The sequence below is a fragment of the Meriones unguiculatus genome, chromosome 5 (assembly GCF_030254825.1).
Source record: "Meriones unguiculatus strain TT.TT164.6M chromosome 5, Bangor_MerUng_6.1, whole genome shotgun sequence".
Lineage (NCBI taxonomy): Eukaryota > Metazoa > Chordata > Mammalia > Rodentia > Muridae > Meriones > Meriones unguiculatus.
In genome coordinates, this window is record NC_083353.1 from 99415233 (window position 1) to 99428694 (window position 13462).

The 13462-nt window shown below is 42.7% G+C and overlaps 1 protein-coding gene across 1 annotated transcript in view; it reads left to right on the top strand.

The window, feature by feature from the left end:
* Itpr1 (inositol 1,4,5-trisphosphate receptor type 1) overlaps positions 1 to 13462 on the top strand; it is a 324501-nt gene that overhangs the window by 125601 nt on the left and 185438 nt on the right. Inside the window, exons 6-10 of the mRNA XM_060383882.1 lie at positions 1853 to 1939; positions 4167 to 4325; positions 6344 to 6442; positions 7900 to 7983; positions 8086 to 8232. Coding sequence (XP_060239865.1) covers positions 1853 to 1939; positions 4167 to 4325; positions 6344 to 6442; positions 7900 to 7983; positions 8086 to 8232 — 576 coding nt within the window. The remainder of the gene's footprint in view (positions 1 to 1852; positions 1940 to 4166; positions 4326 to 6343; positions 6443 to 7899; positions 7984 to 8085; positions 8233 to 13462) is intronic.

A 13462-nucleotide genomic window follows, 5' to 3' on the forward strand; every position in this document is an offset into this window, starting at 1 on the left:
CAGATATCATCATGACGGGAAGCATGGTGGCCCACAGGCTGGTTTGGTGCTGGAGAGGGAGCTCAGAGTTCTACATCTGCATCACAAGCAGTGGGCAGAGAGAGACTGGGCTTGGCCTGGGCCCTTGAAAACCCAAAGCCCACTCCATAGCCACCTTTTTTTTAAACAAGGCCACACCTACTCCAAGAAGGCCACATCTCCTAATCTCTGTCAAGAGTGCCACTTCCAAATGTCCAAGCATTCAGATCTGTGAGTGATAAGGGTCATTTCTATTCAAGCCATCACAATTATTTTATTGAAAGACTGGAGGTGAGATAACACAGTGGTGAAGCATTTGCCTAACATGTGTGAGGCCCTGGGTTTTTATCCCGAGAACACAACAATGAAATAAAAGATTCGTTAAAATGAAAAATTATTGAATGCTTATGATGTCTTTTTCATACATCTGCAATATGTATGGTGGTTTGCTAATGCTTCCAAGTTTTCTTTTGTGGTAAAGACACCAAGTGAGTTTTGCTAACATACAGGGACCTGCTTAGATGATAACGTTTCTATGTAGGGAGGCTAACACCATCTCCCCCAAGGCCCTGTGAAAATGAAGGGGTGTTACCTATGAAGTGGAACCTATTGAGATCTGGCGGTGTCTTGCCTGAAGAGAAGACCTCGACTCCAGGGAGCGAACATTGCATATAAACGCTTCTCAAGTCTCAAAACATTACTGGTCATTGGGCTGCTACCTTCCATCAGATTCTCTCTGTAGTTTCTTTCCTGTCATGTTTAGTGGACTTGATGGGTAGTGGACTTGAGTGATAGTCTGCTTAGTGTCCATGGTGTTAGTAGTTCCCGTTGGCGTCTTGTGATGTAATAGCTCCTTTAGTGCTGCTTGGACAAAAGAATGAGAGATGGCTGTTTCTGATGTTGTCCCCAACAGCCTGTTCTCTAGTACCCTCTATTATTTGACTTTACCACCTTGCCAAGCATGCCAGGCTTGACTGGTAATGTCGCTACCCCTACCTGTAACTCCACAAATTTGGAATTCAAACCAAATGTATATTTGAGGATTAGCTCTGTCATTTAAGAAATGAATGAAAAAAAATATTAAAGCTAAAGTTAAGCAAAATTTGTCATATACAATAGAGAAAATAGTTCACTCAAGCCCATTGTATTAAACATCAGGTTAACTGGGTGATGTGGACTGTTTTTAAATTTTAAATTCTACTGTTTCTTGTTTAAAAATGGGCTAATCTATCTTTTAAGGAATTATATGAAAATTAAATAAGATATGATGCCTTTTTGGCAGTAATGAATGAATAACAGGCCGCATAAGATACAATAAGTAGCCATTATGCAAGGTGATTTATATAAGGTGTGGGTGCTGTTTTTATCCTTGTTTTACAAATAAGAAAATAAGCTCACAGAAGTTTCTTAATAAACCAAAGTTCCTAAAACCACATGCTGCCCCAAATTAGCTTCTCAATTCCATTCTCTTTTATTCCAAAGCCTTAAAGAATATTTGCAAATCACAAGAGGAATGGAAAACCCTTTCTGGCCTTACTCGGTTGTTAAAATATGTATGCATGCTCTTGACTAGTTTTTCATAAGCAAACACCCATGACTTCCCTGAAGAAAAAAACTCATTTTAACGAAGCCCTGGAGGCCCTGAAAACTGACACCAAGTACATAAGCCAGGCCGAGTTAGATGAGCTCCACAAGCTCCTGGCTCATTTCATAGAGCCTCAGGCTATACCTAGGAGTTTGCTTGCTCTGAGAGCCTGGTCAGTGTGGTTCTGTATTGCCGCAGAGGAATAGAACACATTCACTCTGTGACCAGTCTTCCTTGTCAATGTTACAGCATGCTGCAGACCTGGAAAAGAAGCAGAATGAAACAGAAAACAGAAAATTGCTGGGAACCGTGATCCAGTATGGCAACGTGATCCAGGTAGGTGGAAGTGTCTCTTCTCTTTTAGAGCTGAAGCCTGACAAAGAAAAGAAATTGAGGAAGCAAACTTGTGACATCAGTTTACCATTCCCTCCTTGGCAATGGGGCTCCAATAGAGAGAGGCAGCTACTGTATTGAAAACAATCTAACGTGGTCATTTTATTGGGTCATGTCAGTGGCATAACCATTTCTCTGCCCATTGGTGATCACTTGCATGTAGACGGCTTAGATGGAAACTTCAAGCCTAAAGAGGATGATGCTACTTACTACGGTTTTGCCTAACTTAAAGTGCTTGAGAGTTCTTTTTATTTGGTGAAACTTGGATATCCTGTACATTTTAGCTGTTGTTTAAGAGCTGTTTGCCAGAGAAAAGAAAAACAGTTCTGTGCACATACAGACACTTGTATGTATGTGTGTATGCATGCATGTGCAAGGTTTTATTCAATTCAGACTGGCCTCATGCTCACCATGTTGCTGATTTGACCCTCAACTCTTGATCCTTCTACCTCCACTCTCCAAGCATTGGGATTACAGGCACATGCCTAACCTCCGCCATAAAACTTTAACCATATATATCCTTTTCAGTGAAGTTTTTGTTAATCAAAAGTATCTCACGATTGTCATATTTTATGGTCTTCTGTACCCTTGAACCTGCTATGGAGATAACACGTGCCAAACAAGGCTTCCACAAGTCTTTCACAGGTGGTTCTGCTAACCTTGTAAAAACTATTAACGAGGAAGGAATTTATTTCTTTTATTGTTGCTGTTGGTTATAGAGAGCACTGATAACCCTAAATATGTACACACACAAAACTAAAATTCTACTAAAACTCAGTAAAAACGATTTCCTATGATTTTTTTTTTTAAATAAGGGTACAAAAGTTATCTTAGAGCCTTGCTAAGTTGCCTAGGCTTGCCTTGCTCTTACTATGTAGGCTAGCTGGCATTGGGTCTTCTTCCTGCTCTAGCCTCCATTAGGATTATAGGGGTGGGGGCCAACATTCCTGACTAATGTTTTTTGATTAAATGTTTACTTAGGCTAGGTCTTTCTAACAGCTCTCAAAAGCTATTGGAGGATTAGATTATCGATCCCGCCTGTCCTTATGAAGCTCCACCCTGTTTTCAAGCAAGGCCAGTACTCTGAGGGTCAGCGTAGAAGATACTCTGTTGGCTATACCCGTGCACAGGCTGGAACTAAGGATTTTAAAAGTGCACAGGGGATCCTGACAGCTAACACATTCACATTTTGTGAGGTTTCAAGAAAGACACGCCAAACCAGTGGTAATGGTAACGGCTTCTAGGATGGCTTTAAGTGATGTCAGTTTTGTTTTTGGTCTCAGGCCTTGGAACTCACCTGTGCCAAGGTGAGCCAGCCTGTGGAGGATCAGAGGCCATTCACCAAAGGAGGGCATTATTGTCTCCTGTTTATCTTGGCCACAGGCCATCCAGAATTCACAGAGTATACAGGTTATTCCACCACTCCCAGCAGCCCTCAACAGATTTGTGGGCCTCTTAGGGGTGCTTTCATGTTGTGTGAACAGGAGATATGGCAGCTGCAGTAGAGTAGCTAGCTGGCTTTCCCTCTCTAGGGACTGAGAAATCTCATGTTCTTGTTTTTTCTTTTACTCAGCAACATGGGAAACCTTAGTAATGCTTAAGGGTCAGGATTATTAGACAAACTCTTTCCCTTCTGGATCTTCCCTCTTTCCATGCTTCATGCAATATCATCCTAGAGTGAAGAATAAGGTGCTTGGAGCATTGACAGTGGGTGTCCAGGGTCACCCTGTTCTTCAGAAGGAATGACAGTTCTCTGATGGAATTGCCTTTTATATCCGACTGTTTTGCCTGTTGACAAAATTACCTTCCTCCATTCCCCGGTGGCATCAGTGTCTAGTTACACCACAGTTCCTTAGCCTTGCCCCACAGGGTGATGCCATGCCTCTGTAGTAGCTTTCAGATGGTGGTATAATTGGCTTCTGCAGTATTTGTCTTGCCCAAGGCCATGTTGGTCAAAAAGGCAAAAAAATTTCTTTCCTGCCTCCTCCTCTGCCTCCCTTCCCTGTTCTTTTTCTTGTTGTTTCCAGTACTTGGGTACTTTGTGTTTCTCGTGCTTCTCAAGGAGCTTGGTGGTGGGAGGGATGCTTGGTACAGATTTTACATGGTGGAGGGAGCTATACCAGAGAACTCACAGGTTCACCCGTATCGTGTTTTCCTGGTGGGTTTGTAGCTCCTGCATTTGAAAAGCAATAAATACCTTACTGTGAATAAGAGGCTTCCAGCCCTGCTAGAGAAGAATGCCATGAGAGTGACGTTGGATGAGGCTGGAAATGAAGGGTCCTGGTTTTACATTCAACCATTCTACAAGCTCCGCTCCATCGGAGACAGTGTAAGTACAGCTTTCCCAACTGGAAAGTGCCCTGTGCCATGTTTCCAGCTGCCACTGTGCTTGAAGCTCGATGAGGAGAAGTTCAAAATTGGAGCCACAGGCATGAAAAGAGAACAGATCGCTATGGAAACTAGTGTTTGGGAAACAAGGAAATGAGGAGAGAAGGATGTCCTTAAAGACAGTCGCTATGTTTTTCCTACTGGGCCTCTGACAAAATTCTATTACCTCAGTAATTGTACCATGAAAGCTGCCATCCCGAATTAATATCTTGGTCAAGGGTCCCTTGTCATTTCATTTCCATGTGTGCAACAGAAATGTTCAGCTATTTTGGAACTACTGAAGGATGGAAAGTGGGAAAAAAACAGCCTTTGTAGGGAATGGGAGTGGACTGTGTCTTCACCCCATGCTTCCTGCGTCAGTAGGCAGGCAGTGTCTCCATCTCCTCCTCCAACTGCAGTCGTCCCCTGTCCTGCGATTCTAGACAATACAAAGCCACAGGCATCCCTTTTCAAGGCAACCCAGAACACTTCTGATATTTGTTAGTTAGATTAGGCAGTCATTACGTGGGCACACACTTAACGGTGAATATGTTTAAATGCTATCAGCTATGTACTTGACCTTGTTAAGGTTTTAAAATAGATGCTTAAAAAAAAAACAAACTAAAAAGAAATTGGCGCCTTAAACAGCATGAAGTGTTCTGGAAACACTTACCTACACTTTACTTAAAACACTTAAAACTAAGTTTTGCCTTTTTTTTTTTTTTTTTTTTTTTTGCGATGCCATTTAAACTTACAGGCTGTGGTCGTTTAAATATTCTTGTGTGTTTGTATGCATGTTATATCACAATAGCAAGGTGTTCTCTCACTACTGGCATACAGTGAATATTGATCCCCGAGAGAGGTTCTTTTTAATGAACTTAGATTCATTTCAAGTTATAGAAATTTAGTCATGTATTCTTCTAAAATGTATCATTCTCAAAATATGTGGGGTTTACCTCATAGGAAGACAGACATCTCTTTTGCTTCCTTTCCTTCTACTTCCACCATAAAAAGCAAATGTAGGGCCGAGGAGGTGGCTTGCTGCGCAAGTCTGAGGAACTGAGTTCAGATCCCCAGTAGTCACATAAAATCCACGCTTGGCTGTATGTGTGTGCCTTTAATCTCAGCAGTGGGAGAACAAACTAGGCAAATCCTGGCTGCTCAATAGCCAGCCAGGCTCACTGAGGAGACCTTAGGTTCCCTGAGAGAACCTATCTCAGGGAGATGAGGTAGAAAATTATACAGGTTGTTCTACATCCTTCTCTGCACATGCCTCCACACACATGTCTGCAGACATGCTCCCCTGACACATAAACACACACACACAAGTGAGAGGCAGTGTACTTCGTTTTCTTTTCAGTAAATCTTTCCTGTTCTATCACTTTATCTGTTAATCTGTGACTTAGTTGAGAGTATAATATGAATCATTAGCTTTTAAAATAGTTTTTTCTTCTCATATCATAGTTACTGACTCATTCACACTGCAGTGGTTTAAGGGTGTTAGCTTAGGCAGTGGATCGGAATATGAGGTGTCAGGCATAGCGTAGGTATGGGTTTCTGGGCAGAGGACCAGTTTGTCAGGTATCAGAGCATAACCAACAACAGTTGGTGCACTGAATTCCAGCCTCGGCCTTCTTTCGGAACGCACACCATGCCTGTGTAGGTCAGGCTTTAAAAGCTTATATGTGGGGGCTGGAGAGATGGTTCAGTGGTTTAGAGCGCTCAGCTGCTCTTCCAGAAGTCCTGAGTTCAATTCCCTGCAACCACATGGTGGCTCACAACCATCTATAATGGGATCTGATGCCCTCTTCTGTCATACAGGCACACATGCAAATAGAACACTCATAGGTATAAATAAATAAATTTAAAAAAAAAAAAAAGAAAAAAAAGCTCATATGTGCTGTGATGGGCCTCCTGGAACCATGCAGCAGTGCCTGAACACTGACCTGTGAAAAAGCTGTGTTGCTCCTTCCTTTCCAGGTGGTAATAGGCGACAAGGTGGTCTTGAACCCTGTCAATGCTGGCCAGCCTCTACATGCCAGCAGCCATCAACTGGTGGATAACCCAGGCTGCAACGAGGTAAGGGTGCTCAAAGAGGGGAAGTCCGGGTAGAAGGGTGAGGGTTGCGTCACAGCAGCTGGCCTTGTGGGGCCCAGGGTGAGGGTGAGTGTGTGCGTATGTGCGCACACGCACTGCATGTGACGTCAGCAGCAACTCAGGCCACTGCCCCTGCTGCAGGGGAAGAGCTCAAGGCCCACATTTTGGCAGCATGAGGTTTTGTTGGTCTGTACAAGGGCAGTGAGTTTGACAAACTTTGTATCATTCCCTTTTTGCCATTTTCCCCCTACCTGTGGGAGGACATTTCTTCAAATTGATTCCCTAAGGAAGGCATCTTATTGTAATTCTGAGGAGATAACATTACAGGTTACTCGCAGCCCTGCTAGGGTACCTTGTTTCCATCTGTACATCTGCTAAGCCTCTCACTGGGCAGTTACAGACACAGGATTCCAGCTCTCTTTCGATAGAATGTCTGTCTCATGGCGAGGACACGGCCTGTAGATTGAGAAAGATGTGGATTCAGATCTCAGTCTGTGGTCCCTGAGCTCTGGAACTGTAGATGAGTTACTACATACTCATATCAGTTAGACTGATACTCTGTGTATCAGTCCCCAGTCCGAAAGGAGGGTAGAGTTTCTTAGGGTGCTGCTGAGGATTAAGTGAAATGCTGTTAGCACACCATAGTTCTGTGCCTGGGAAGTAGTAATTATACAAATAAGGGCTTTTACTGTTAATGATGACCAATAACATTTTCAAGTGTATGTTGCACAAGACTCGTTTCTTGCCTTGGTATCTCATTTCATTCTATAAGTATTTGATTTCATTTGGCCTTTATATTTGTGGCTATAGAGCCAGAGACTTGAAGGAAAGGAACATAGCATTCCAAAAGAGACAGGAGGAAAACAGGTCTTGAACCTTCAAGTCACATTGGAGCATGTATAGTGATGGGTACAAATGAGCCATTTGTAACCCAATGTTTCTCCCTCCCCAGATGACTTTTCAGGTTCTTTGTTCAGGATGTATTAGTTACTTTTCGAATTGCCTCGACAAAGTACCTGAAAAGGAGCAATTTAAGGTTTATTGTGGTTCACACGCCTGGTGTGAAGGTCATGGTGATTCGAGTGGAGCAGCTTGAGCATAGGCTGTGCATACCTTCATAGAATAGGAATCAGAGAGAGGACCAGGAAGCTAGGCCAGGCTGTAAGCCTCAAGGCTTCTGCTGTAGAGACCAACTTCCTACACTGAGGTCCCTCCTCTTCAAGGGTCCCAGATTCTGCCAGAACAGCTCCACCAGCCAGGGACCATGCATTCAGACACAGGAACATGCAAGGGACATTACAGAGCTCTGAACTATATATAACAAGATGTTTGCACCGAAGCCCAGCTGGCCTTCCTGGCTACAGTGAGGAACTTTGGGACTGTATGACATAGCTATTCTAGGAGGCTGTGTGAAAAATTAGCTCTGATTTGCTTTCTAGGTCAACTCCGTCAACTGTAATACAAGCTGGAAAATAGTCCTTTTCATGAAGTGGAGTGATAACAAAGATGACATTTTAAAAGGAGTAAGTTTGATGCTCTTTGGCAATTTGCTTTTCTCAGAGTAGCAGGCTGGTTTTGTTTTCAGACTCATTTTCCTTTTACTCGCATCTCGTGTTGACACACAGGGTGATGTGGTGAGGCTCTTCCATGCCGAGCAAGAGAAGTTTCTCACATGCGATGAGCACAGGAAGAAGCAGCATGTCTTCTTGAGGACAACAGGCCGGCAGTCAGCCACATCGGCCACCAGTTCCAAAGCCCTGTGGGAGGTGGAGGTAAAGGAGTGGGCCAGGAGAGCTGGGACAAGGGACTGGGGATGCGGGTGGGTGATGGAGTTCAGATACAGATCTCTCTGCGGATGTGTTTCTAAATGATACCCAGGTATATATAAAAACAAGTAGAGATGGCCCAGGAAGGCAAGCATAGCATGATGTACCAGATGGATGTCACATGGCCTTATGGAGAAAGATAACGTCTACACATTCTTTCCCTGAGCCATCAGAAATGGCCTTTTCTTACCCTCTCCTTTCCTCTTCTTCCCCCTCCATCCTTTCTCTTGTTTATCTGTCACAATATTATGCAATCAAATAGCCACCTGACATTGATAAACAAATGGCTCCCACACTGGTGTTGGGACACAAATTAAGCTGTGAGATAATGTCTTCTGTGTATGACAGAGAGGTGTACTCATGAAATCTCAACAATATGGTTACCTAAAAATGACCTGAAAATAAAAGCACCACCAGTTGACATACCTTTGTGGATGGGAGGGAATCTCACCTGATCCCACCCCTCAGTGAAGAGCTACAGGAAATTAACAGCTGCTGAGAGAGGGAGAATCAGTCTTCTTCAAGGATGAGCGCCCTGGTAGGTTATCCAATTTTAAGCTGTCAGCCCTAAGCACTTATACCTATGAGCAACACTAAATTAACTCAGCAGGTTTGTAATATCATCCTCATCTTAAGACATAAGAGGCCATAGGTTTGAGAAGGGGGGGGGGGAGAGAACAGTTAGAAGGAGCAGGGAAATGTTATTTCAATACTCATACATGAAATTCTCAAAGAATACCTTAAAAAAAAAGCAGTGAGCATCCTGACACTCAGTATGATGGCCTAGGTGACAAGAGGGGTATTCCGTGTGGTCTAGAGGTTTTGGTAAGGAAGGATGAACTGACTGGGTGAAGATTAAGATTTCCTAAATAGCAATGGATGGGCCCAATCCACTGCTCGCACAAAAGGCCCTGGTTAAAGTGTGTCATAAAATAAAAACAAGCGCCCTGATGTGAGAAAAGTGAAGGTAGAGGGGAATTGTGAGGGCTGGTGGTGAAGGGAGGGTGATGGGACAGTCACGGGGAGGGAGTAAGCAGAGTGTATTTCATAAAAGTGTGAAACCATCAAAGATCCTAAAGGATGGGAAAAGTTAATACCCGAGCTTTACTAGATGATCTGTATTTTCCAAGGGAGAGAAGTAGGGTAGGGCGTGTCGAGTAAGGGAAAGGCTTGAAACTGGAAACTTAATACAAGACAGACACTGAATAATCCTGCTTTTGAGCATCATAGGGTGGACATGGGACAATGACCTCACTGGAGACCCAAGCCTCAAACTTCCCCAGTCAAGGCTGCAGGGCATTGGGAATGGCACTCACAGGAAGGGAAGAAGTAGGGAAAGGTGTTTTGAGTTAACAGAGATAGTACAGTCAGCCTGCTTCTTAGAGAAGACAGTGATTCTGTCCTAAGCAGTAGGCTTGCAAGACCAAGAAAGAAACTGATATGAACGTTTGACGATAAAGATACTGAGAGCCTGAAGGAAGGCAGAGCTGTCCTTCCCACTGAAAGTCTCCCTCTGAGTGGCTGCATTTCTTTGTCTCTACTTGTTATCTTTCTCCCTTCTCCCTCCTCTGGCCTTGATTATGTAATGTCTTGATTGGCATCTAGACAAATAGAGCAGAATACCCAAGTCATACACAGAATTCTGTGTTCATTTTCAAGGAACCAGTACCTGGATCAAGAACCAGAAGAAGAGTAGCCCCTAAGAGGTCCCTCAGCATATCCCTGAGTACTTCCTGTTTCCTGCTGGATAAGTGACAGATAGGTGGCCAGTGTCTTCTTGGACATCACAGAGCAGCTATTAGACTAGGCAGCCTTTACTTCTCTATGTTGTGTGCTTATCACCGTCCATTTCTTTGTCTTGCCTCATGGTGCTGTATTGATGCAGCTTTTGAATCTGCTATTTCTTGATGACATTTGCATTGTTTCTAATTGGGAACTGTTATAAATAAAGCTTAGTGCCACTTGTGCTTACGAGTAGGATAACATACCCATATTGGGTATAGGTTTAACAGTATAAGAAATTGCCAATTCAAATCCAATTCAAATTTCAGTCTCTGGAAGCCAATACAGAAGGATTATTATGAGTTCAGGGTTAAGCTAGGCTGTAGAGACCCTGACCCAAAACAAAACAACGAGGAAACGGAGAATAAGAATGAGATTGCCCAACTGTTTTCTAAAGTATGTGTGTGTGGGGGGGGTTCAAATTCTCACCATGAGCATTCAATATGACCATTATTTTTCATGTCTGCCATTGAAATAGATGTGAAGGTGATACTCCTTGTGGCCTTTGTCCTCCCTTGTGGTGTTGATGCTAGTTTTCTCTGTTCTCATCTGTTGTCTGCTCAAATACTTGAGTCAGTTAAAACCCTCCTTTCTTTTACCTGAATGAAGAAATAGGCTCGTCTTGACATTGTGTCGATAATTTGCTGCAGATGCCATTATGAAAAGACACCTGTCTAACCATCCATCCATCCATCCTTTTATTCCCCCCCCACCTTTTTTTTGTTTACCTTCTTCATCTATTTTCTTTGTCTTTTCATTCCACATCTGTAGCATTTGTTCTTTGGATGTTCACATCTGTTCAGGGCCAGTCAATCCAATCCAGTTAGATTGTAAACTCCTTGAGAGCTAGAGCTTTGGCTGTGGGTTTGTCTTTGGTCACTGATGTCCTCCTTGTTCACACCCTAGTGTGTGTGTGTGTGTGTGTGTGTGTGTGTGTGTGTGTGTGTTTGCTTTTTCCTTTGCATTCAAAATAGTGTCAGAAAGAAAAGTGGGTAGAGGAAGAAGGAGGCAGGAAGAGGAAGTCAGGGGGTTGGGGGGGGGAAGCAGGGAGTTGGGTGCAGAGCAGAATGAAACAGTAGGGCAACAAACAGTCTCCTCAGGATAACAAGTGGGAAATGCAAAGTGAAGAAAACTGAGCATTTAGGAAGTAGAGGAAAAGTAGACCATCTTTCCCTGGGCCTAACCACTTTTATTGAGCCATTTTTTAGGGGGCAGGGTATTTTTGCATAGTTGGCACTTTATAAACAGATTTTTTTCCCTGCTTGATCATAGTTGAAGAATTGTGTAAGCCTACAGAAATCCGGTTATCCAACTCTGGTGCCTTAAAAGCAGTTCACCAAGCCTTTCTCATTCAAAATTGATTGAGATGAATAAATAATGATGGCTTTCCAAGGGATTTAACTTGAAAGTCCACTGGAGAGCATTTTCTTTTTTTCCTCTGAGGACAACCAGCTATAGATTCTTACTCCACTAAAAGCTGTCTCCTGCCATTTTCTTGTTTCTTCTGAAGTTCCTATGAAAATGTTTAGCCTTTCTTCAAATTGTTTTCTGCCTTACTGGAAACTTAAGTGTTCCTTCAAAATAAAAGAAGGAAAACAACATCACATTTTATAGATTAAAATATATATACATCTAGACATGCCGGAGAGACGAGCACTTGGGAACCAGAGTTCAGTTCTCAGCACCTACAAGGCAGCTCACAACTGTCTGTAACTCCATTCCCAGGAGATCTGAGGTCCTCTTCCGGCCCCTATGGGCATTGCATGGACATTGTGCTGAGAAAGAGAATCAGGGAAAACACTCATCGCATAAAATAAAATAAGATTTCAAAGAAAAATTGGAAAGTGCTCTGAGGGTCCCATTATGTATTAGCATAGCCAGCTGGCTTCAGTTAACACAATGTAACAGAAATGTGTTAACATAGTTTCCCTCTATTTCTCCCCACTGTTGCTGCTGCGATCATGTATTTTGTTTCCACATGTATCACAAACTTCAGTTCACTTTACTATTTCCCTTGCCCCCAGGGGTGTCTCGCCAGTAGTCCTTAGATCTTAATATAAGCCTATGTATGCCCTTGTAAACTGCAGGTTGTGTATTGGAACCCCTTGTATGATATGGCTCAGAGAACCCACCCCAGGGAAGCAGTTGCTTATGTGTCAGAGATATGCAGAGGTGATCACACAGGGCTCTTCCATGTTTGCTTGCGTAGTTACATCCTAAGCTCTGTGATTCTTTCTAGAGATCCAAGTTTGCATAGAGGATTTTGTTCTTCAGAAGAAGTTCCCTTGTTTCTTGTAGTCCAGGTCTGCCCTGGACAAATTGTATTCTCATTTGTGTGAAAATAACTTTGTTTGACTTTAACTTAAAATATTTTTCCTTTTTATTTTTCATTAAAAGCTTTATGGGGATACAAGTCACACACTGTGTGTTTACACCGAAAAGTGCACAATTCACTAATTTTAATAGATTCTTGGGGCTGTGGCACTATTAGCTCTAAAAATTTTAGAGTATTTAAAAAAAAAAAACAAAAAACCTTGTCCCCATTAGCAGCCACTCATCATCTCTCCCAACTTCCAGCACATCTCAGTTAAGCTTTTTATGTATTTATTACCATTTGACAACTTTGGGGTCATTTTTACATTCTGGCTCCCATGAAGAATACAGCTGTGAACATTTGTGTGATCATTTTTGTGTCCCAGTATTCTCATGTCTCAAGAGTAGAGTCATGGGAGAAAGGATTTAAGCTGGACCTGTGAAGAGTCCCCTGGCTACCTCTGTAGCATCTGCATGCTGTTCGTTCTATAAGTCTGGTTTCTCTGTGAAGTTTTCATTTCCAAAAGGTAGTTTTATTGGCTTTAGAATTCTAATTGGATGCTGATGCTTGATTTATACTGCTTGAGATGTGAGTGCAGTGTTTTTGAAATCTTTGTTCCCCTTTTTGCAGTGTATGTCTCATAAGTGTGACTATGGTATTTCTTCGTGTGTGTGTGTGTGTGTGTGTGTGTGTGTGTGTTTTTATCCTGTCAGAACTCTTTAAGTTTCATGACTATATGGGTGTGTGTCAGTAATGACACAGGTCATTATTTCTCAGATACAACTTACCCTGACAATAGCTGCATCATTTAATATCATTTGACTGGCTTAATGGGCCATCTTCTTATTGCTTGACAGTGTAGAGGGGCTGTAATTCTTTGATGAAAGCTTCAGTGTAATTCTATTGGGTGTATAGGATTTGTTGTTGTTTTTGTAGGATAAAGCAGTTTTGTTTTATTGGAGTCCCATACCTGTGAACCAGTTTGGTCCCATGCAGGCTCCTTTTCGTGCATCACTAGGTAAAGGTAGAGGAGACTATATTGTGATGCTCCGTCATTAACGGTGAATGTCCATCATGGTC